At 38.1% G+C, this 26,646-nt stretch overlaps 1 protein-coding gene across 3 annotated transcripts in view; it reads right to left on the reverse strand.

Annotated features, from left to right (window-relative positions):
• The window catches only part of TRIO (trio Rho guanine nucleotide exchange factor), a 237,234-nt gene that overhangs the window by 123,668 nt on the left and 86,920 nt on the right, over positions 1 to 26,646 (reverse strand). For all 3 annotated transcript variants that reach the window (XM_057428883.1, XM_057428884.1, XM_057428885.1), the window contains exons 7-11: positions 20,456 to 20,647; positions 17,055 to 17,186; positions 12,788 to 13,018; positions 6,778 to 6,900; positions 482 to 673 (exon numbers count right to left, since the gene is read on the reverse strand). In XM_057428883.1, coding sequence (XP_057284866.1) covers positions 482 to 673; positions 6,778 to 6,900; positions 12,788 to 13,018; positions 17,055 to 17,186; positions 20,456 to 20,647 — 870 coding nt within the window. The remainder of the gene's footprint in view (positions 1 to 481; positions 674 to 6,777; positions 6,901 to 12,787; positions 13,019 to 17,054; positions 17,187 to 20,455; positions 20,648 to 26,646) is intronic.

Consider the following 26,646-nt stretch of genomic DNA (forward strand, 5'->3'; position numbering starts at 1 on the left):
AGCCTTGTGCTTCTGCCATGTGTTTCAGTCTCCTAAACTGTGGCACTCTCACCCTGTGTCTGACAACTCAGTTAACTGTACTGGAGAGCTCACTGGATTGAAAAAGCAAAACCACAAGTGCACAGTATCTCTCCCCACAGGCCTGCCTTTTAGCTGCATCAGTCCCCTGATCTGACCCTCCCCTCTTCCCTGTGACTGAAAAAGCATGTGTACTTGCACAAGAAAGGAGGTAGAAGCTGCTTTTGCTTCAAAGTAAAAAAAAACAAAAACAACCAAACAAAAAATATAACCAAACATTAAAAAAAATACATAAACAAAACAATCACCCTACTCCAGCCCCCAATCCACAGTGAATTACAAACCAAAGCCTATTGTACAATAGTGGTTTCATGATTTCCTATGGCAAGGTTCTAACAATGAAAGTAACATTGGACAATTAGCAGCTTAATGTTATGACTACAATTTAGCAGCAGTTTTTTACCTCTTTAACATGAGTGTGAAAGGACACAGACATGTCCAGCAGGATCTTGCGCTGCTCCACACGCCTAACAAAATCCTGTATTCTGTCTTCGAGTTGATGAGCAGCTTGATAAATTTCCTCCGGGTCACACTCTCCAGTCTGAGCGAGCTGTTCAGCAGCTTCTAGGAGCTTATCTGCATTGGTATATGTGTTCTGTAGAGAAATAAGTTAATTTCAAAGGCTTAAGTGAAAGGAAATTCAGTCAGTGTATTTTAAAGCCATTCCACTAATGAAAACCAAAGGACAAAAAGGCCCTTGGAATGTATTTTTCTTTCATCTATTTTTTAAAGTAGTAGAATATAATCTTACCAAAGATTTTGCTGTATTTCTAGATACTTTTTCATTTAACTGTGCATGAATTCATTCCTTAGCTCCTTATTTACATCTATTCAAACATTGCCTCATTCCAGAACTCTGGGAGCCTATTTATTCATCTTTGGAATCAGTATTTTATATTCACAACTAGAATAAAGATCAGCCTAAATGTCTAGTTACTTAAATACTGGAAAAATCACTACAGGCATGGCCAGAAAACTTCAAATGTGTATTATTAGAGAGGTGAGAAAGTCCTGGCTGCTGGTAGGGATGCTTAACATCAAATCTGCACATCCAGCAGAAAGGTGTAAAGTGACCAGACACAGAAGAATAAAATCTCTCTCCATCCTTACAGAACTGAGGTATCCAAAATCCATGTGTCAAGTGGATCATCCATCATTTGTGAAACAGCAGCAACAGAAGAAAATTCAGAAGTTAGGTATGGCTAAGTGTTAGAGTAGAACAGTGTCCCAGTACATCATAGGATTAACAAATGCAGATCAGCAGTCTTATTAGAGACTTGGGTCAAAGCAGAAAACAGAATGGAAGAAGTCTGGTACCTGATATACTTAGAAGAGCTATGGTCCTGAGAAGAAAGACACATTTTAACAACTCAAAGGGTAGAACTTGCAGCCTGCATCGATACCTTTCTCATTTATTCAAATCAGGACTGATGTCAAACATTTGCTAAAATTTGGGTGCTCTTTTTGAGCCTAACCTTGGGTTTCCATGAGAATGGTTCTCAAAACAGACTCATCAAGAAAACATAGAAGGATGTTTACCTCTGCAGCAAACAGACTGAAGCCAAGTCTACATTAAAGAAGCTTTGCTTGTCACTACATCAGGTCTCATGATAAGTTTGAACCACGGACTATAAAAAAAGAAATCTTGACAGTATAAACTGTGCCCTTTTCTTTTCCCTTCTGCCCTTCCAACCTCAATTACATCAGGCAGAAACACCATTTGCCAAGACAAATTAAGTTTATGCAAATGTACTTTCCTTTGCCATAAATATAGTATCACACCTCCAATTAACATTATAATATCCCTGAAACTTAAATCCAAGCTTGGCCCTAAAACTCAACTAAGGGGCAGGAAATAAAAGCTCTCCTCCAGGGTCTCAAGAAATTACCAGGTAAACCCAGGACAGATTACCTGACTCAACGCAGCTTTCATGTATTTGACAGGGGAGTTCCCCCTTTGTTTATCATGACCTATTTATATAAGGAATTAAATCCATGCTGTTCCTTGATTTTGACTATGACCATTTTAGGCCCTCCATAAGCTTCAGCTTTTTAATTGCATGGAGAGGTAGAAATCTCCCTCCCAGTTTCCCTGGGAAAGCCTGCAGAGACTAAGATAAGCCTACCCTTTTTGGTGAGGAGTGCACTAGTCAACACTCCAGATCACTGACTCAGGCCATGCTCACCCAGAACACACTCTAATCTGTGCTTTGGTGTTTTGACTTCCATGGTTGCAGCTCACACGTGTTCTAGGGGCAAGGCTGAAGAGCCTTAAGGCACTCATCAAACAACAAGGACTTCATCAACCCAGAGAGCCACACCCAGCTGCAGATGGCTGAAACAGAAGTTTCCCATTTTAATGAAAACTTTATCTCACATGTGAAGCATTGTTTACGAATTCCAGGACTATCTTCATCATAACACAGGCCCAGGCACATCAGATTTCTCTTTCTGTAAACTGGATGGTGAACTGCCTGTACTTACAAATGATCACAACCTGGATGCTGCTTCAAAAGGAGTTGCAATTCTCAAACCTTAACAGCAGACACACTCCCTATCACTCAAATTTCTCTTCCAAGTGGAGCTGAAATATAATATAAATATTTATCTTGGTAGATAATAACTGCCCTTTGGAATAAAAGCTGTAACAAATAGGCTCACTGTACTAACTACTGCCCTTCCCAACTCTCTGCTTACTTCTGAATGATGCTTGGAGGAAAAGAAAAAAAAGTAGTAATGTGAAGATTTTGAAAATGTTGCTCCCAAGGGGCAGCCACCAGTTAAAAACAGAAGGTTAGTCAGAAAGAGCTGGAGTTCTCTCTTGAAGCTGTTTATACCAATTTCCTAACTGACAAAGGAGGCTTCACAGTGACAAATACAAGGTAAGAGTTTTGAAACAGAGTAACACTTCTTTAGAGTATCTCCATTAGCACATCCTCCCCAAATCCAGGGAAAGAATCAGCCTGGCAAGAGCTTTAAGTCATTCTCTAGTCCATCCCTCCCACTGCAAAGTGGAAACAACTGTATTTGTGTCTTTAATAGATGTTTTTCTCCAAAACGCTGAAAAGACAGTGGCGAGTTTACCGTGTACCACAACAACATATCCAACTGCTTTCCTAATCTTCCTGTTGAGAAACCCTCTCTTCATATTCTTCAGAAAAAAAAATGAACACTATTATTTTTCCAAAGCATATGAAGTGACACAATCATATAAAAGTCAAAGGCTAAATTTAAAAGACTAGTGCAGAAATTAGTACTACTGACAATACCACAACAGAAGTGAGTTTATTACACTATGGAGAGGGAAGAGAGATACACACAAGGATGGAGGAAGATTAACAGAGGTACACAAATCATTAAAGGCAGAGAAAATTAAGATAGATTACTCATTAAATACAGTGGATGCTATCATGTGTAAGCATCAGACAACACACTTAAAAAGAAAAAGCAAAAGTACTTTTAATCTAAGGAGCAATTAAATTGCATAACTCACTGCCACAGGATCTGGCATACATTCCAAGAGCATAAGTAGGTTCAGAAAGTAGCTAGCCCAACTGAGGGAAGAAAAGTCCATCAGTAACTATTAAACACTGGTTCTGATGCATCCTTCAGTTCCAGACATCACATAGGCTCAGATGACTAGGAATGTAAAGGTAACTTTTTTAAGCATACAGTCCCTTTTCCTTATGCATATGTTGATAGCCACAAGATACTCTAAGGCACTGACTTTTACTTTGATATATTGCAGCCTTTCATGGGTAAAGTTAAAAACAGTTCAAATGCATACCATTCTTCTATAACCTTAAAGAAGGTGAGAACAGGTGGCCGTAGGGAAACGATAGGTGTATTGAAATGAGGTTCAGAAGAATCTTTTTGGTGAATCTCTTGCACCAAGAAGAATTTAGAGGTCTTTTGCTCAGATATTGCCTGCACAAGGTAAAAAGAACTTATCTGTAGAAAAAGATCCACTATAATGCTTGCCATACACCTTTTAGGTTTTTTGAGAATAGACTACTGTCATAAACCAGACATTGATCATAGTTGCAACTGGAAAAGCCGACTTAGAATTTCATACAAAAATGCATGGGGAAGTACAACCATATTACTAATCTGCATCCAGTGCTTTTAAGCTGAAAATCTATGCACAGAAGTGAATCAGTTCCATGAAGATTAGGAGCCTTGACACTTCGACTAAATGGTTTCACGGATACAAAGATGACCATAGAGAGAGGTGAAAAAAGAAAGGAGACAAAAATTAAGGTAAGTATAAAGCAAACTGGACAGGCTTCACATGAAAAGAGGAACACAACTTACAATAGTGGGTGCAAGTCAAAGTATGTGTAGCTACCAAAACCTAAGGAGGATTATTAGTCGCCTGAGTTTTAACTACCTAGTGTTCCTGTAGTGGTAATAAAAAGTGTCAAATTAAGAGAAAAAAAGCCCTCATTTCACACAAATTTTGAAGTGATTAGTTTTTAAGCCCACAGCCCACTGACTCTGAAACATCTTCTGTATTCAAGACACTACTTATTTTAACATCTCTTTGAATGCTGCTGAGGAACTGGAACCTCATTGACATTAAAAAAGAATGAGGAAGGAAGCAGAAGGGAAGAAATTTAATTTTTTGCCCTCCTCAAAGTTAGGAGTTAGCCTTTGATCAGGAACGTTTCAATACTACTGTTGGCTCCCTGCATTTGATAAAACATTGCCATGCCACCAACAGTTCACTTCACACTGCTTCCTCTCAGATTTCGACTGAGCTAACTGAAAACCCATGATTATGCCTAGGATCCTATTTACAAAAGAAGGCAACAAAACGCAACAAACACTAACAACAACCCCAAACCAAAACATAAGACTTAGACCAACCAGAAGGCAACAAAATGCAACAAAATGCAACAAACACTAACAACAACCCCGAACCAAAACATAAGACTTAGACCAACCAGAAATATAGGTAGAGAATAAATAAGCCAAAAGTTATTAATGCTTTAGTAAGGACTGCAGATTGCTTTCTTATACTTGAGCATAATCTTCCTTACACCACCAACAGGAATGCCTTTGGAGGCCTGCTTACATTCAGCTGTAGAGCAAGTAAGAGGAACAACTCAGAGGGTGTGCCTCTCTTGGCAGTCACTACACATTCAAGAGTTACAGATGAAAAAAAAATACTTATTAGGTCATCTTGTCCACCCTTCTGTCAGTGGAAGATAGTCCCCTGTAGCACATTTAAGCTCTCTGACAAGTCTTAAGTTTTCAGTATCTCCAAAAATAGAAATTCCACCCATCCCCTAAAGAGACAATTTTAAACTCCAGTAACATTCAGTTTCACGAAGTTTTTGCTAAGTATTTGCTTTACAGCTTTCTACTTTAAAACATAATACAAATTAACAAGACACTTCTTAAACAGTTTACATTCCACTAACAGCTCTACACACTTCATTCCCTTTGATTACTCAAACTTTTTTTTTCTTTGTGCAAATAACACAGTATTAAGTATAAGATCATTCAGGTTTTGTTAAGTGCCTTACAGAAACAGATTCCTGCTTGCCTGACCCAGAAAAATAAGTATTTCCACATGAAAAATATTACAGATTTTACTAAAAATGAACTATTAGGCATGCATATGGAAAATCCAGCATGTATATCTACAAAATTAACGATGCTTATTATTTTGGAAAATATTATAGGAAATCAATATTGAGGAAGTTTTCTGAAGGTATCCAAAGTCCTCAGCCACCAGAGTGCTCTAAGGCCACATTTATAATAAAAATACAATTAAAAGCATAATCACCCATTAAAGTCAATCTGTAAACACACTTTTGATTCATTCGCCCTAGTAGGTGTCACTGCGGAACCCTGCATGTCGCTTCAGAATTTTCTCATAATGCATCTTCTGTTTTGACAGAAGGACCACGCTATCAACCCTATCCTAATGAGGTTTTCCTTAAAGAAACTTAGAGATGTTTACTCTTACCAATCATTAAGGCTGGACAGACAGTGCACACTACTAATGGGGAGGATTCTAACTTTCAGCTTTCTCATGGGTTTTGTTCACCCCACATCCCCTTTTCAAGTCTGCCACTCAAACTAACTTCCTCTTGTTATGCTCCCCAAATTCCTTAGTATCTCCACTTATTTCAGCTTGACTTTTTCACGGAAAAGTATGTTCTGAAGTTCTATCATCAGTCCTGCTTAAGGCTAAACCAAGAGTCTTCCTACGGAAAAAGTGGTTTCTCTTTTCCCCTCATCAGACTGCTGTGGGGATTTGAGGGCTCCCCAATCTTAAAGTCAGAAATGCAGGCTATCAATTCATCTCCATCCTCCCTTATTGGCCACACAAAAACTTAAAGACCTACAGTCCCTTGGAACTGAGTTACTTTAAAAGGAGAGCTTTCATTCTTCTGTGACTCAAACATTTGATAGCATACTTCTCAAGACAACAGCAGTAAATAATAGCAGCAGCAGCTCTGTTGGGCTCCAAGCCTCCCACTCTGTGGAAGTTTGTCTTTTTCTCACTGAAGCTGGAGCACAAAGGAGAGATTAAATAAAAGCTTGCAACAGAAACAAAATAGTCCATTCTTGGAACTGATTTTTTTTTGTACTGGAGCTCCCTCTGCCCAGCCCTTCAGTGCCAGAGCAAGAATTTTTCATTTATTTGAATGACAAGTGTACAGCCCTTCATGTGACTGGTTTTACCTGTGCCACTTCTTCAAAGTCTTCATGGCGTTTCTGCAAAGCTCTAGCTCGATGCAGGGACTTTCCCACGCCAGTGTGTTTGCTAAGGAAAGCCTCTCCATGGTTTTCAATCCAATCCAACACCTGCGGTACAGAGAGAGACACACACAAAGATTCTTGAGTGGATGCACTGAATGTTGCAACAAAAAGACAATTCTTGAAGAAACTAAGAAACTGTAAAGGGACTGCATACAATGAACTGCAATGTTGGTTACAATACAGCACTCCCATTGAAGGACATTAAATATATCTCATTAACTTTTCTCAAGACAATAACTAGCTCAAACTAGCTAAATTGTATGATCTAACATTATACGTTTATATTGAAGCCTACCAAGGACAACCTTATTTCTATACATTCATCAATTTGACAGTAATCTGATCCATGTGGCTAGATCCCTTGTGAGGGTCTCTATAATCTGTTTATGCCTCCAACTGACATGTTTCTGTAATGTAACACAAATGGAGTTTGCACATTCCCCAACAATGCTAGTGAATAACAGTAAAGCTTTATTTTAGATGAGAAGTTGCTTCTCCTACTACATATTAAGTCAAGAAGAAAGATTCGGTAGTAGAATTAACTAACACAACTGAGTTTAAATCATTATGAGATGAACAGCAATGTCTGCATTCAGAGCGTATGAAGGATTTTGTCCAAATTCTGAAGAAGCATCTCCTCAAAGCATCAAATAGACATACTGCGTACTGTAAATTTTATAGCTGAAAAAGTGAGGAATGAAAGACATTTTAAGGGCATTAAAGCTTCTACCACAATGACTTGGCTGACAGCTTTATAAATAGTAAAAACTGTATATGCAATTAGTTCATGCCAGTTAACACCAAGGATTACTGCACACATACAAAGTTTCTACTGAGTGAATGAACAAAAACATCTGGTCTCTCTCCAAACTAATACATCTTAGCCGTATCTTAATTCATTCATTAGCTAGCATGCATATGGTATTTAATTCTTTTAGAAGATACTCAGATCTTCAAGAATGCTGTTCAGACTTAAAGGCAACTGTATACAAGCAATTTTCTTAAGTCAGCTAATGAGATTCATACAGTACTTATGTAGTGCTGGTACACTTCACTTAAACAAAAAAGAATGATGGCGATAGATGTTAAAACCTGAGCATTTTGTTTTGGTTTGAATATACCTGTCAGAAACCTGAAAATATCTCTCCTTACCTACTAGTCTCCTTTACTCTGATTTATGAAATTAGGTGAGGTTTTTTTCCTTCCAGACTTGAGAACCATTCCTGAAACATCACTCATGGCTACACTCAATACGCATGTAATCTCACACACTATTCCCATACAAAACATCCATGCTTTCTTTAGTAGAAAAATGTGGTGTGATTTTCTCATTTATCTTGACCCTTAGATTCTTTTTTGGTTTGCAAATTCTCTCCTACTGGACATCTTCAAAACAACAAACAATCCGATAACACCACATAGTACAGCTATCTCAAATCACCAACACTTCACTAAATCTCCTTATTCCATGTTATGCAACATTTGTTTTTCCTAGTAACTTCTGCCAAAAGAATATCATTGTGGTTTAGGTCAATGTAAGTTTTTGTTTGCTTCTTTCAAGGGAAAGTATTGATCAGAGAAAGTAGAGTGAGAAGCCAAACATGGCCTCACTTATCTGTAAAGTTTATATTATCAGTGCTTTTGATTAGTTTCAGGACACTATTCTGCTTTTCTCATTATAAAATAGATAGAAAGAGACATTTTGGATGACAGATTTAGGCTGGACTCTGGAGACTACTAACAGTTATAAGCTAACAAATGAAATCAGCAACAAAATCTGTCCCAGAAAGCATGGGATGAAAAGCAGAAAGCAGTCCAGGGAGAATGATTTTTGCTCTAAATAATGCTAAGTAACTTCTCAAGAGAATAAATTGTCATAGAAATCCAGTACACAGATCATGACATAAACCAGTCAACTAGAGAAACACTGATGCCCCTAAGTGAAATCTGTATGAATGTAAGTCTTATTAGTGGTCATAGCTTCTTACCTTGATTCTTAACAAAACCAAGAAAGCACTTTCTAGTTGGGAATTTCACAGCACGTAAAGAGAGAGTCAAAGTTAAGGTATGCTCCTGCAAAAGTTAGAACTTTTGCATACCACTTTATCCAAAGGACAGTGCCATCAGCTGGCACTGGTATTAGCCATTTAGCAACCTTATTTGATGCATTTTCTTCCTGGGAGAGGTAAGAGTTACAGAAACCATCATACAAAGTCACTAAGGACTCTTCTACTAATACAGAAAGCAAATGGAGTTCACTCTAGTGATTCAGTAATACGTAGGAGTTTAAGAGGCTCAACACTTTTCCATGAGAGGGTGAATATTATTATCCACTGTAACAAGTTGCTTTTACGATGCAATTAAGCTCTAACTGCAGTCTCAGCAGAACTATACTTATGCCCAATATAGAATCTAGAAAAATGCTTATTTTTCTAGCACCAATACTGAACATATGATGGAAGAAACTAATATGGAAAAAATAGTTTCATTTTGAAAAATTCATTGCTCATGGCTGTAAATTATGTGGTTTGTATATGCTGCTGGCAGAAATAAATGACCTGATTTCTTGCAGATTCAACGTTCTCATTTTCACCAGTCTTTCATGCATTATTATCCAGTGCTTACTACCCACCCCTTTGTCTACTTTGTACACACTCACTTTCCTGATTCCCACCACTTACTTGGTGCTGGCATAACATTCAGAAGGGGAAGATGGAAATCTCTGCATTTCTAATCTTCAGGTAGTTAAACTGCAGAAACACTCTCTCCCAAAAAAAAGAACTATTTTACACTGGAACCGCCTTCAAAACCCACAAGGGACTCACCCAGTGAAATCAGTATTATGTTGATGCTGAGCAAGTAGTAAGCATTCTTGGCCCACCCTTCATTAGACAAGGCTGACACAAGTGACTGTTACAACAAAAACTCTGACGGAGTCTTTGAGGGAAGCAGATCAAGGAAGGAGAAGCAGAACATTTATCCAGAACAGAGAAGAAACACTTTCCCAATACTGAACATAAAAGACAGAATTAAAAATCTGAACAGTTTTCTAAAGTGGAAGTAATGCAAAATGAAGTACCAGCTCAACACAGCCAATTCCCTCCTCCAACTCAGCTGTCACTCATTTTAGCCTTCCATGAACTGATATATTTCATTAACCCAACAGAAAACTATGCCAATAGAGTGGGGAAGGAGGAAATCACAGACTCATGCTGAAGGACAGATTAAGTTACAGTGTACTTGATTGCTTGCCACTATGTGCAGTTCAATGATAAACAGTGGAAGAAAGCCACACAAGTTTATTTTGAAGGAAAACAAACAAACAAAAAACTCTGAAAGGAAACCAAACCCACATTTAACTTCACAGACAATAATAAAAACAACCCCACATTTTCATGCTAGTTTCTAAATCATGCGAGGTAATCTTAACTGAATTTTTTAAGGTTTGAATAAAGACTAAAGAAGCCTGACATAATGGGCAAATTAAAAGAAAAGTATTTTAGAAAGTTGCTTTGGAGCTCTATATAAACCATTTCAGAACTGTCTTGAATATACATTTAACCAATAATCTCAAACCCAAGTAATTTTATGCACTGAATGGTACCAACAATTTTTCAATTGAAAAAAGTTAACATTTCTCAGGTAAATTAGATGATCTGTAAGGTTCTGAGTTTGTTTTGCAAGAATAGAGTCTTATTATTCAAGATTACTTTTTCCCCTGATGGATTTTCAAAGCTGAGTGAGCTACAATCTTCCAAAGCAAGGCTATTCCAGGAAAATACCATTATGTACTTGCCGTTTTCTTGAAGTAACCTGCTCCCTGCTATTAGATTAATTTGTCTGGTTAATTTGTCACTGTCTCACAGCATGATCTGCACTGAAATGTAAGTATGAAAAATTGTACTACGAAAGGGAACATTAACCACAATTCACATTGTGTTTCATAAGGCACTGCCCGAAATACACCAATATCTGGAATTTAAGTAACACAACAAAAAGCTATACTTTCACATGCAACATTCCAGAAGATTCCAGCATGGATGTTAACTGCCATTACAGGATAAACCAAAGGTCAACCTGTCTCTGGGAGTGGTAACTACTGGATTTTAAGGGAAGGGCTTCGGAACATGGAAAGCAGGGGCTACATTGCTATACATAAGAACTAGCTGGAAATGTAAAGTGGCTGATAAAGAGATGCAGTAGCACCAAAGACCATAGCTTCAAATTGTCAAAAGTATATCTTGCTATTTAATGTAAGGTCTGCCTTGCAAAGTATACAAAGAAATCACAGGCATAAACAGGAAGAAGCAAGTTTCTCCAACCAGTAGGTAAAGGTATGTTCTAAATAATGAGCCCGGATTGATTAACCTTCTTGATCCAATTCGTTCATACTGAAAACTTCTGGTATACTTGCAATTTACATGCATGATTTGGATAACACATTCGTGGTACTAGAAGTTACAAAAGTAAGCAAAGGTGCCTACTTCATTGTTTTCAAACCTGTGAGTATTTGATGCTAAATGCACCTGTTCCAAGGGCTAGCAGGTCTCATACAGAGAAGCAACATGCAGCTTCTTGCTGAAAAACCTGGCAGTGGCTCTACAATGACTTTAGCCTAATAAAGGGTTATTTGCCAACTTCAAAGAACAAGGCAGTCTCACAGCTAACTCCTCTCCTCCAAGAAGCAGAAAGAGTATTACCTACAGACATTTTATGACTTCCAAAATAATAAAGTCAAAGAGTAGCAACAGCACTTTAAGACTCTGAAGCTTTTAACATCCTCCCCTGGGAAATACACTGCTGGCAGCCTAGTTTACAGGCCTAGAACCTGAATTATGTACCTGGCAAATAATCTCAGGAGATTACTTGGCCTAGGTTGCCTAAGTAGGTCCCACTTGAACTGGATTCAAACTGAAGGAGAAAGTTCCAAGATCCATTCTGCACCTGTTGGCACTGGGCTACCACTGACAGGACCCACATTTTTCCTGGCAAGAAGCAAACCACTGCATTAATTTCAGCTTCTGAAGATTCCTTATGAAACCTTTTATGTTTAAGAGGTAATTTGTGGACTGTGACTCATCAGTTTTGAAAAGTACCCTTCAATGACTACTCATGCAAGTACCAACACTGGACCCTCCTGACTAGCTACCATTTATGTAGCTATCTTTATGAACAGCCTCTGGGATTTACACAATGGTATAAGTGTTTCCAGTTTGGTTCTCTATGCCCCTTCTGACCATTCATAACATTGACTCTGCTTTCTTTTATTTTTTTTTCAACTAACATTTTTCATACCTTTATGCATCCTTCATTACACCAGTGCTGAGAAAATGGGTAACCACCTGTCTTTCATTATATCTCTTTTTACATCAAAAATCAAGTAATAAAGTTTTAACAATATTACACTGTCAAAAAGTAATCTTATTTGTAATTTTTACACCTCTTTAGTATACTACTCTCAGGTTTTAAGGAAACTCGATTAAGTCAGTTAAGTATCATTAAGAATTTCAGACTAAAAAATTGTTACAGAATAGCACTTATTTTTTGCATTTTACTCCTACAGATCTTTCTGACACCAAGTCCAGAATTTTACCTGCACCGTAAATGTCAGCTTCCAGAAGAAACTCAGAACAGCCACCTATAATGAAAATCTCTTCCACCTTATCTACTTCACAAATTTATGTAAAAGAAAAAAAAAAACCCAAACCTTAAGTAGAGCCATCTTACAAATACAATTTCTGCTTTGAACAGCCAATATCCTCTAATAACATACAGAGTTTGGAATCAGTCAGTTAATCCTATGCAACTATTAAAATTGTTGGATGAAAGAACAGTGGGGTTAGCAATCAAAACCCACCTGTCAATGCAATCAGCTTCAAATCTCAGGCTGACAGAGTACAAAGGCATTTAGACATCATGAAACAAAACCTACCTGTTGAACATCCTGTTGAAAAACACAGAGCTGAAGCCGCTGGTGCAAGCGAACCTTTCGATGCTGCCAAATATTTTCCAGTTGGCGCTGGTGGTGTAGTACTTCATGGATGACATCCAGAACATGATGAACTGCTTTTGAGTAGTTGGCAGAAGCAGTGAGGGAATCAGAACTCCCAGGAGTCAAAGGTCTCTGAAGTTTGTCAAGCAGTGACTTTCCATCTTGGCTCACCTGACCATCAGAAAGGATGAAGAATTACTTGTCTTTCCAAAAGTTTGTCTTAGACTTAATTTCCCACCCGTTCTCTCCATTTTAAAGGTTTTTAAGAACTCAGGAAGCACCATTAAAGAATTTCTTATTCCAGGCATGATTGCATGCAGCTGTTATAGGAAACGAAAAAAAAAACCAAAACCAACCAACAAAATACACAACATATTTCTCCCTCTATGTAAGATGATAATTTTAAGAAGTAGCAGTCTACATAACAGGCTACATTTCTGTTTTTCAGTTACCTTAAGAGTAGTTTTCCTTTAAAGTGTTCTGTTTGGTTTTCTTTAAACAGATCAAGCATAACTTAGAATAAATATTATTCAGCTCTTTCTGTAGTCAACAAAGCACCTAAAATTAAGCATTTCCCCAGAGTTACCCGTCCAGGAACACATCTCTTTTCATTTGCAGTAAAGGTGAACAGAGAGGTTATTTTCTATAGGTTAATATGAATTTGATGAATACATTTAGACCAACAGATATAACCTTAGGATGTGATTTGATCTGACAATTACAACTTCTTAATTACTGCTGCTACTGGTAAACCAAAGACAAACTGTTGTTGTGGCAAACTTAACCCTGATTAAATCACTTAAAACCTTTTCATGCAGCACAGAAAGATACTCTTTTCCAAACTGTTTAAACTACTGATGCTGACAAGAAATATAAGTCATTTCTAATCCTTGTCTTCTCTGATTCAAACTACAGCAAAAATACTCAGATTTTTAAAAAAAGCAATAATCCTATCTTATCTGATCACTTTCAACATTTAGCACTTGCCAAGCCTGCTGAAAGCACTTCCCATTGGTGCTTTATTCTGTCACATTTAGCATGAAGCTCAGAGAACTGTTACAATTCAGTATCATTCAGCTATCTGTAAAGACCTTTCCTAATGACTCATCTAACAGGCAGGAAAGACTCATCCAAAACAGCATGAATGGAGTATAAACAATAGTTTGAATCCATCAAATCAACACCATGTCAGAAACAGAAAGTCTGTCAAAATCTTCCCCCAGTGGCTATTTTCAACAGCTTTCACTAAATCTAGGTACATTTTAAATTTGCTGTTCAGTAGTCAAACAGATCTGAATAAAAATTATTTTCTAATAATTAGTTTACAAGCAAGTTCATTTCTCAATTCCAATCCAAGCTTTTTCATTCCAGTTATAAGTATCAACACAGAGAATGAAGATGCTTGGAAAAGTAGTTCCTATAAAGTCAAGTCAGGCAAAAAAAAAAAAAAGGGGTATAGTCCATAGTAGTTATAATGATGATGATTTTTCTTTTCTGTGTTCAAGACAATTATCTAGTACAAGTCTTTCAAATATTTCAAGATAATGAACTTCATCTATCTATCCAGAATTCACAAAATTCAGGGGGAAAAATAATTAATTGTGACAGCCCCTTGATCTGATTAAGTCTCTTAGCTTTACAAACACGACCATGCACATTTCTTCTTTGGAATTAACACAGTAAAGTTCTCTTCCTTCCCAGCACGTAACTACCTTAGGATTTCAGCAAGATGCGTAACTTCATTTATATATGTAAACTTTATTTAAGGAACGGCTCTTAGATTTCCAAGCATACAAGTTATCTAAGCTTGTAAGATAGTAAGTTACTTTTCTAGTAATATACAGTAATTATCCTCAGTAAAATCAGACTGTCTAGTCTTAAAAGCATTTACTATAAAAATTACTGTCTTCTACTTCACAACCAAGTCGTGTTGTCAAGACACTGTAATCTAAAAGGAATGACGAAGTGTTGTAATTTCCAGTGTGCCTCTCTCACTCCCCCCACTGTTAATTCATCACAAAATTAAAGGAGTTCCATGCTGCAACAGAAATGAAGTCATACAAGTAATAATGATAAGCAATAGTTCTGTAATATTGTTACACAGAAAGAAAACTCCATCAATCTTCAAAAAGGAACGTGTGTTTAAATAAGGCAAAACAAAACCTTCCGTCCAGAGAAGGAACATGACTTGTACATACACATGCAGCTATTATATCTGTATCAATTCTGGCTGCTAAAGACAAAGGTATTGCTATACCAGATGGTGAAAAGTAATGACCTGAAAGGCATCTAATTCTATGCTGGGGGGTTGGTTGGTTGCGGTTTGGGGTCGGTTTTGTTTTTTTTTTTTTTGTTTCCCCCCTTTTTATTTTTGACTAGTGCCACTGAAGATTTAGTTAAAATCTCTCCCAAGGTCAAAAGCTACAGCACTGAAATTTTTAAGGTTTGCCAGAGCAATCCTATAATCTACCCATCTAATTAATTTTCATTATACATCACCAGGAAGCAAACAAAATTTAACATGGTAATCCATGGTACTTATTTACACTTAACAGCAGGCTCCAATCCAGTCACATCCCTAATAAAAAATAAAATAATCCATAAAACCCCCAAACCAACCAACCAACCAAACAGAAAAATCCCACTATTTTAACTTCATTGCTTTAAAATCATTATTCGGAAGAGCCCTAACCTTCTTATCCCTTGCTGCACTTTCATGCAGCATGCATCTCAGATAACCTCTCTTCACATAAATCTACTAAAAACGTGCTATGTCTCTGTTCCTTGTTCTACAAAGGGATCCTCTGAATGAAGAGAGCTTATAATGAAACCTTGCTACTGAACATGCTCTCAAGAATGACTTAAAACAGGAATGGGTAGTAAGATCAGAAGTTTTATCACCAGAGGTGTGCTTTACTATGTTATTAGATCTGATGACAGAGCAAGACATCGGGAATGGGGATATCTGTGTTTTACACAAAAGAACAGCAACTCGTGATCTCTGAACATCTGACTCATAGTAATAAAGTTTATGCAGGCGTTAAGATGGCAGGTATTCAAAAAAACCCAGGTTTGATACACTAACAATAGGACTGATCATCAGCACTAATCTCACCTTCTTTTACTGCTAAATGAAATGTGACCAGACTTATGATTCGCTTGCCATAATAGAGCTGGTTCATGAGACAGTAGTATTATCTTTAATGGAATGTATAAATCACAACTGTTAATTCAATCCTACATGACCTCCTTTTAAAAGGAGGTACAAACTGTAGACTAAGCTATTCTGTGGCCACTGATCATTTTTTACCATGCAACTTTCATGAGAACAGAAATTGCTGTATTTACTACAGAATAAAATCAGTCTAATTTAACAGCAAAAATAGTTTTACCCTGTACTGAGAACAAGAAAAGCTCAACAGGAAATACACAAAATGCCTGTTAGCTAATAGTGAAGTCAATATGTAATTGATTTCTCATTTTAGTTAACTAAAGCACTTGAGAGAACTCCAAATCTGAAAAACAATGGAAACTTTAGTCATTGTTTTCTAGGCCACCTTTAGAATATGCATTTTATCTTAAGTTGTAAATACAACTATTAGAAATACTGAGAAATATTACTTCATTGCATGCAGAACCGAAGATTAGAGCAGCAGCATAGGATATGCTAATCTTACGAATGCTGACTACATAGGTACTTGGCTCATTTAAGTGTCTCATAAGGTTGGCAGAACTAAGTATATTACCTTATGGCCTGTCAAGTGACATCCTTTGATAGTTCAGCATTTTTTGTGAGGCAATTTCAGAGGAGGATTTCTGAAACACACTTACAGCAATCCATGCCAACACAATACTTTCCCAAAGAATAACTAGCTAGCTTCCCTTCAAGTAAGTGTTTTAAGGATAGCATAATTCTGCTATTGAAAGGTAGTAGTATACGAACGTGAACTAAAACATACTCGGTACACTGTATGAGTTGTTTGTACCACATATGGTTCCATCTTGCCTTTTAAATTCCTTTCAGGAGATTAAGAGGAAGATTTATCATTTAACTTTTGAACAACAGTACCAAAGTCCAGAATACTGAATTAAAAAAAGAAGCCTGGCACTAGAATTTCCAACTACACTATGCAACAAGTGATGTCCCTTCATGATCCAAACTTAACATTAAACCATTTTCAACAACCCAAGGAAACAAGACACTTACCTCAGAGTAAGCCAAAGTAATATGCTCATATATCCCTTGATGATGATGGATAGCATCCTCTAAATCTTGCAGTTCTGAGGGAAGCTCCACCTCACCACAAGCTTTACACCACGAGTCCACGTTGCTCATGTACTGCAACATGAGAAAAAGGTTTCTCTTGATTTTGGGTTCTATCAATAAGTACCACATGTTGGTAATTATTCAGTGGCTGACACCTGTGTGGCAGCCACTGAAAATATTTTATTTATTTTTTAAGGGGAAAATGTTCAATGTATTTCTCTCTGAACTGACCAAAATGAAGATTATATCAGAACAGAAATAAATATTCAAGTCTGACCATACTTGTGCTTTTAGGTGTATGGAACTCTTTAAGCCATTCACAGACTGGCATGCTTAGTTATATGTTGACAGCTTTCAGAACCAATTAACTCTTGGCAATCCTGACGCTTCCAAGTTCACTCTTCCTCCTTTTTTTGACTTGGCAGCTAAGGAAAAGCTTACTTCACCCTGCACCTCCATTTCAGATGCATGAAAGCCGGTTAAGGTGTTTTCTATGCAAAGAAATAAAACATAATACAACTTTCAAGTCCAGACCCTCAGCTCTTACCCATCAACTCCCTGTCAGATACTCATGGTATCATGAAGTATCACTTCACCTTTTTAAAATCTTCAGAAAAAATGTAATTTACTTTGCATGTGTGTTCACATATACCCAAAAAATTAATGGTGAACCATTCACTGAAACACTCCATAGTTGTCTTTTGCTGGAAAGAGATCATCAAAGAAGCAAAACAGTATTAGAGCACAGAAAATTCACACCTCTGTCCCCAAAGCACTAGCTTTTACACCCAGAGAAGCACTAAATCTATTTGGTAAGCTACTACAGCAGCAAACATGTAAGGGATTTACAACTTAAGCGGGGGTCTCTTAGGATTAACACTGAACTTTAAGCACACAGCTATGTCAGCATAGCTGCTGAAGTCAAGCCTTTCAGGGGAAATTGAGGATACTGCAACAGCATCTCTTCTGCAGACAATTTAAGTTATCACCGAAGCTTAAGCTGTCTTGACAGACAAGAAACTGCCACCGTAACTGTATGCACAACAGAAGCTCTGTCAACTTACTTTTGACAGCTAGGGGGCATGAATTTTATACCCTCCTTATGCTAGGAAAGAGAAAAAGAATCTGTTCTTCTAGTTTTCATAGCTGTTAAACTTAGTACAGTCAGACACATGGTATTTGTAAATTCAATTTGTCTTACACTCAAATAATGCTCAAGTTTCAAAGTTTTAAGAGACCAGGCCATTTCTCTCATTATACGTATCCTAATTCCTGGAGCACCCATAGTCTTTTGAGGAAAAAGTAATCCACAGACCACTTCTGCTACTCCATTACTGTTTGAAAGCTGGGAGAAAGAGTGATAGAGTACTTAACTCTAAGATACTTCTGTAATTCTCATTTCATCAAAGGATAGCTTTAAAAATCTCTAATGTTAAACACTGAATATTAAAAGAAGCTCCATGTGGGACCTCTTGCACCAGTCAGGGACCAGGATCTGGGTGAAACCTTCACTGTGCTTGACGGTAGACAGCGACGCTTACCTAACACTGGCAAGGGAACACATGCATTCAAGGAGGGTGCATTATTTCTTTGGCTGTTTATTATTTAATCATCTTTTTATGTAGGTCATGCATCACCAGTCTCTATAGGGGTCATTTCTCTCATTCCAAACCCTCTTTCCTTGAACTCACTCTCCATTGTTAATGAAATAGCTAACATATCACAGCCAGGTATCTTACAAAACAACTAGGACAATCCATCACAGTTAATCATAAAATAAAGATTGCAGAAGAAGGAATTAAAAATTAATTTAATCCCAGCAGAGGCTGCACTATTTTCTCTTTTCTTCTCTTTCCTGCTGTTTACACTTACATTTACTGTTAAAGAAGGTAGCACTGACTCTTAGCACAGCTGCACAGCACACATACAAAATTTAGTCCCCTGATTTCTTATGAAAAAGAACAGTATTTGAGTCAGGGTATACCTGTCTGTTCATGTTTCACCATCTCTCTCTTACATGCATGGCTGACAGTGCTTAAATGTGAACCTCAATAACTCAAGCAATTAGAAAAGGATCAATACTGATAAGGTACCGCACTGTGTCTTACCGAACACTTCAAGCTGGTTGGTAACCTTTATATCAGAAAACAATTCCTTTATCTCTTTTTTATGTTGCTTTTCTGTAAAACCTGCTAAAAATGCTTACAATAGTGGCATTAGTTTATACACTTTACCTTAGTCTAAGGCCAGTCAAACCAATGTCACTGTTAATGAAAAGCAATGTGTATTTGCATCAAAATAAGTTCACATTTTTAAGTTGAATATATGTGTATTAGAAATCATGAAAGAAACTTCTTAAATTGCACTGCCTCTCTGTATTTTTGCAGTTATCGACTCCCAAGTGTTTTTTTCATTTATTCCAAATTAAATTTGTATCAGATGAGACCTTTTCTTGGATCCAGTTTAGCAAGGCAAATGTGAAGAAAAGTATCTACAGCAGCCACACAGCATACCCGAGCTTCAGTCAGCCACAGTGATCCAAGAACCTCTACTCCCCAAATTCAGCAGAGATGGACAGAGGAGACAACCTATATTATCAGTGGGTGACTCAACAGCACATACACAGGAACTCCTTCAGAACTGAATTCCCTTGAGGGGAAAACATGCTTTCACCATCAAGACTATTAACTCAGGGATCTTTATTCCTATTTCCCCTATATAACTCTCCTCTGGCAGTTACACATGGTTAATGACTTAATTAAAATAATTGGTATAGGCCTAAAGCTAAAATTTTTGTTTAATATAGAAGGAATCTCTTATGGGATACTAAGTAAACATCTCCCACACAATTTCAGTTTCAGAAGACAGTTAATTAGATTCTCAACTTTCTGGCTAGTTCAACTTAGTTTTCTGTGAGTAATCACTACGAGTTAAATCTTGACACTCAAAGACTGATTGGGGTGGAGTGGTAAGGACAATAGAACAATTGATGTTTTCTGGATGTAGGAAAGGCATTATACCAACATCGACTGTACTGAATGTTTTCATTTCTTTCAACTTAAAAGCTTCATATAGTTATGCATTCATGCCCACTTCATTTTCATTCATGTATCTAATATGACTAAGTTTTATGTTGCATTGATATGGTCAAGGCATTTTGTGGAGAATATAAGGGCAATGGGCTGCCCTGAGAACAACTTTTTGTTTGAGTATCAGCTGAAATTGGCAGAAATATGTTCTCTTTCTTGCCAACCTTTTCAATCCTTCTCTTGTACTTCTATTTAAATCAATAGCAAACAGTACAACCCATCATTCCAACACAGAAACTTATGTTCACTAACCTGTTCAGCTTTCTGATGGAAGATGGAGGACATATCCAGTAACGTGCTACGTTCGTCCAAGGCTGCAGCAAACGCCTTCCACTCTTGCTCCAGCTGACTAGCAATCTGTTTTATTTGCTGTGAAGCATAATGGCCAGACTCGACCAGGCGATTTGCTACTGACATGATGCGGTTTATGTTTACATACACATTCTATGGAGAAGAAGGAGGGAAAAATTAGTGGAAGTTAACAGACCACTTAAATACAGAGGTATACTTTTATTAAACTCTTGTTTATTACAGTAGTGCTTATAGACTGGGCTTATTTGCCAGGTCTGTGCATGGCTAACTTTGGAATCTAAGCATATAATGTATTATCCTACCCGTATTATTAACAAGGGAAAAGGACAACCTGAAATGACAAGAGTCTCAAGCTAATGTTAGTGGTTGGCTTAAACAACATATTATATGAAGACCCACTATTACAGTGGAAAGGAAAAGCTAACTGTATTTTGTAACAGTCTCAATAGTGAGTGTCTACAGATGTTCCAGTCAAGACATTCAGACAAATTAGGAAAATTGAAGTATAATTAGTAAACATTTTATCTATCCATGTTATGCATGCGTGCAACATCACTCTACAAAAATTTTTACATTAACTCTGAGAGTATTTCTACTTTTTAAGTAATAAAATACTGCACTCTGAGCTCTAAGAAGTTCAACAGCTTTATTTATTATCCTGCCATTATATTGCCTCAGAGCTAGCACTGAAAACTAGACAAATAAGGTCAAAGATTAAGAAAGATTCTCTATCATATTGGGATTACTCACTGATGGCTTTTAGTCACTCTAATTTTCAGTCAAGAGTTTCTGCTTCCTGCAAAGCCAGGAACAAGAACAACTTCACCACCACAAGGCATCTACTCCAGAGCTACATGTATATAATGCTAAACTGAAACCTCTTTCAATTCGGCTGACTCTCGTACACCTAGAATGAACTTCTTAGAATCACAGGACTGTTGAGTTTGAAGATCATACAGTCTACCCACCCTGCTCAAAGTAGATTCAATCAGAGCAGGTTGCTGAGGGTCATGTCCAGTGGGGTTTTGAGAATCTCTAAGAATGAAGAGATCACAATCTCTCTGTGCAACATGTTCCAGTGTTTCTTATGTTTAAATGGAATTTCTTGTATTTCCACTTGTGCCAATTTACCTCTTGTTCTGTTACTGAATTCCATGGAGAAAAGTCTGGTTCTGTCTTCTTTACTCTTTCCCTTTAGATATTTACATTTTTATGTAAGGTCCCTTCTAAGCCTTCCTTTATCCAGGGTAAGCAGTCTCAACTCTCTCAGCCTCTCCTTGTACAACACAAGTATGCCACGCAGGTGCTTTAAAGAAGCAGCATAGCGATTTCTCAGAAAGGGAATGAGTGCATTCCACATAATGTTGTCCTGTAGGCACATTCTAGTTTGTGCATGTACACATGCAGCAACCCCAGCTTATCCCTGTTTTGGACTACAGTGTTCTTTTTGTTCACATCACAGCAGACCCTTTATTTGTCAACTGTCCTAGTTTCAGCTGTAACAGTTATTTTTCTTCCTAGTAGCTGGTACATCGCTGTGTTTTGGCTTTAGTCTGAGACCAACCCAGTCCACCACTTCACACTTGAATGTTGGTCCTCTTCTCCCTCTCCATCATTCTTAACCTGAAGGCCTTCTTACCAGGTTGTCTGGCCTGCTGGCAAAAGCACTTTTACTTCACTTAGTCAAATAGTAAACCTTGATTCTCAGAGAGACAGTCCCATGGCTGCAGAAACCAAAAGCCTGTTGCCAACATCAGCTATGTAAGCAGCTGTTGACCTGCATGAGCTACCTATGCTCTGACCAACAGGGTTGAGAAGAAAACCAGCTGGACTCTCATGCCCTTCTTGACCACTGCCTCTGGAGTCGTGTATTAACGCCTGAGGTTTTCCAGATCACCCTTGGCAGTATCGCTGGGGCCTACATGGAAGAGCAGCAGGGGACAACAGTCTGAGGTCTGGACAAGCTTTGGCAATCTTTCCACAATGTCCCAAATCTGAACCCCCAGCAAGAAGCAAACTTCTACAGAGAATGACTCAGGTTGGCAGATGGGAGTCTTTGTTCCCTGCAGAACATTACCACTCGCCTCTTCCTTTTGGTGTTCCTATGTAGCCCAGACTCAGATATCACAGATGCTTTATTTGACAGCTCCCAGGTCCTCATCAGCCACGAGGTCAGTGAACCTATTCAGTAGCTGAAAATCTTCAAGTGATGCAGAAATGCTCCTCCTAGTGCCATCTTTCAACCTTCATCATCATGGGAGTCTCCACTTCCCAAACAGGCAGAGACTCTGCCTTACCCTTCTTTCTTCAGTACAGTTGGTAGTTTGGGCTCTTGAAGCTGCAGCGCTGGAAAAGATCTGGTCAATCTCTTTCTCATTATCTCTGATGATGTACAGACTGCTGACCTCCTCCGGCAGTTCCTTTACTTGATGACACAGATTCTTAATAACCACACACCTCCTTGTGGGCAAGGAAACCATCTTCCACTGCTCAAGCATTGGGAAGAGGCCACACAAATTCCCTGCAGCCCCAGACTTGCAGAGCTGTGTCTTTTCTGGAGTTCCCTCTAGGCTGAGGCTTCTGATGTTACAGGGACAGTCGGTTCAGCACTGGGGACTGTGCCCTGTGGCACATCACCACCACTGCTGAAGACATGGATTCTATTATGAGCAGAGTTGTGGGCCCTTGCTGCATGAAATGCAGCACAAACTGCTGCATCCATTGGCTAATCCTGTTAGCTGCACTCATTCTTGCCTATATCCTTAAAATTTACATGTGGAGGCAAACTGCTAAACACTATCACACATAATGGTTGGGAAGAAAACAACAAACACCATTAAAATCTCAACATTGTGCAGTGTTTTTTTCCCTAGTCCACACAGCGCTTTCTGGAATGCCAGCTTGCAGGAAATACCACACAGCAGTTAGCTATCTGTCAACCTTCCCTAATCAAAGGTCGAGGAACTGGCTCTAGTGAGCCAGGGAGGACAGAACTGACCACAACAAGCCTCAGTCAAGGCCACAGATTAACAGGGGACAGAAGAACAAGACCTGAAGTTGCTGGAAAACTCTATGGTTCCATTACTGTTGAGAGATGTGATGGGCAGCCTATGCCAAAATCGAATATACCCCTAAGAGTAAGAGAGATCAGGGAAGAATGCTGGCATGTGGACACCAAACACTGCACAGATGCTGAGCATTTGAGGTGGAACCATTACCCATTGGCATCAAGCCACTGCCCAGAGCCTGACACTGACTGGCTGGCACAAGTGTTGCAGTTCCTCCAGGCTTCATTGTGCTAACTCGTCTGAGTGGTAACTGGCACAGGTATCTATTAATTCTAACTGTATGCATGCGGGAGCATTCCTGACACAGCCTACACCTCACCTGATCCACTTAATAAACTGAACACATCCGTGTCACGTTGGCTGTTTTTCCTTCCTGCATAATATTAATTTTTTAGGTTATCCCACACACCTATGCCCTCCTTTTAAGCACAGATGAATAACTGGAAGAGAACAAAACTGCTATTTCCAACAAATTTTAAGACTGGAGAGCATTTATGCCTATCGAAGTGTATGTAGCATAAATGCAAGACTTCTAAATGAATCCAGAAAGCCATTACACAGACTTGACAGTGGTGTGAAAAAGCAAGTGTCAAAAGAGAAAAGAATAAAGGCTATTTTAGACTACCATTTGATCTGTTGGTATATCATAATAAAGGAGTCTTGGAAATTCTGGAACATTAGTTAAATATGAAGGACAGGGCACCATAAATGTGAAGTCAAGCAAATCAAAACTGAGCTGTGGTTAAAATGTATTCATTTTCCCATGGCAATCTGGCTTCATAAGTGTGGACAAATAGTCCCTGTAGCAGTACGAATATTAATTAATATGCTGCCAGCTGAATACTTTTCAAGCTATGTATACCACATTCCTTTCCTCAAAAAAACCCAACTTATAATAATCACAACCTTTTTTTTCCCCCCTCCAGTATCACATTCCTCATTACATGATATATTTACTGAAGGTTTAACTTTCAGTATTTTAGAATGCAATGACCCAAAAGAGACAGATTTAACTAAGATGGAAAAAAAATCTCAAATAGGAGCTCGCTATGATTGGATTGTCCTTAACTGATCCTTAAAGGTTAACAAATTTCATTCAATTTTCTAAAAGGACAGGCAGATCCACTGCCATTACTATATGACAAATACGTATTTTTTGCACTGCTTGAGAAGTGCTGTTCCAGGCAAGCTGATGTGCATTTCCCAGGGTCTGACACCTCATTCATTGCATGGATTTACATCCTGGTTTCAGTTAAAGCAGCAACAGGTATCAGGTAATAACTTTTAAAGACTTATTTAGCCATCTCATTTACATCATGTGAATCTGCATGAAATACCGAGCTTCAGAATGTTTATCAATCAGCTGTCTAAAAAGTGAAAGGCTAAAGTGATACTGCACACCTTTCATTGTGTTACATGTGACTATTGTAACAAAACTAAAAAGGGAACATTACAATACACATAGGAAGTACACCAATGTACTTAGTACTCCCTCCTGAAGGGAGTGTACATATAAAAAACTATTTCTCAGTACATATAAAAAACTATTTCTCAGTAAGGCAACACAGATTACTAGTCTAAAACAAGCTAGTGCACTATGTCATTCTTTGGTGTGTGCCTTAAAGGCAAGTACACAGGTGACAGCCTGCCAACTTAATTGAACTTCCGTCACACTCAATACAAAATAAAGCTGGCAGGTGCCCTGGTCTTCCCAAACTCATTTAGGAAATGTTTTTTTAGTTCTAAGATTTCAAACAGTAGTTGTCTGACACAGAGACTATTAAGCATTCAGCATTAAAAAACAACCTCCTCAGTGACATGGTCTGTAAGTGTCGTAACTGGCACCTCTAGATAGACAAAAACTTGACTGTATACATTTTACCTACTCTACTGCCCTGTGTCTACTCACCTCGTCTATTAGGGATGGTCAGACAGTTGATGGATTTTACCGTTTAACTGTTTTTTATTTATTCTTACTGAAAGCCCTACCTGAGTGATCTATTAGTTTAACAAAAACAAAACAACCGAACAGTGACAACACAAAACCCCACAAAAGAGACATGTCTCCCCCTAGTAGTAAGCTAGCTTACTGCTGTTCACCATTCACCACAGTCTTCTGTGAAAATCTGCACTTCAGTGTGATCTGGGGAAGACTACACAATTCACAACTTGTGGCCCTGCTCTCATTGGCTGAGGTCTCAGAGGACCCAGGGCAGTCTAAAACTCACATGGTGCTTAAGTCTATCTCAAGCAACAACTGTATATGGTTACAAAACCATATATATTTAAAATGCTTTTGTTTCCCTTGTGTCCCAGCAGGCGTGTGGAAAACGGCAGTAAAAAAAGTGGTCAAACACAGAACCAGTCTCTCTCACTCTTGCATACAAGACTGATTAGTTGTATAGTCATGGGTACTTTGTTTTTGCAGTTCAAAAACTTGAGATAATTTTTGTATCTGCAGCTCTTGTGATGCCTTATTTGCAAGTTTCTCCCTTAAAAGGTACTAAACACTTGTTTAGAGAAGTGAAGCACTGGTTTAGTCATACAAAGAGGAACTTCAAACTGAAACTGAGTATTGCTCAACTCAAATAAATCTCAAGACTTGGCAACAGCAATTTTCTGTTGCTGAACATAGGCCTTTTAAATTGTACCGAAAATCCATCCTCACCTTTAGAGAACCATTGCGAGTTTATTTTTCCCCACATCTAGGGACCACGGGATCTACTTACCCTGTAAGGACACAGTACTGACAGTTATCACTGCACAGCCTTTTAAATTCAGTAAATGCAGGTCGCATACTTACAGCTGCATATGTGAACTATCTTTCAGACAAACAGCCTTTTTAACCACATCAATCTGTGTGTTAAGCAATGGCAACCACACGTATGTCCATCTTCAATGCACATCACTGCACCTATCCAGATTTTCTCTGGGACAGTTTCATTGCAATCAGAACCAGTTTGTGATTAAACGTAAGACTTTCATGAACTTATTCCTGTTACTTTGAAGTGCAACCACATGAGCTTATCACATACTGAATACACGAGATTCCTAGACATACTG

The sequence above is a fragment of the Pezoporus wallicus genome, unplaced genomic scaffold (genome assembly GCF_028554395.1).
Source record: "Pezoporus wallicus isolate ANWC-B61680 ecotype Strahan unplaced genomic scaffold, APGP_CSIRO_Pwel_v1 contig_6658, whole genome shotgun sequence".
Lineage (NCBI taxonomy): Eukaryota > Metazoa > Chordata > Aves > Psittaciformes > Psittacidae > Pezoporus > Pezoporus wallicus.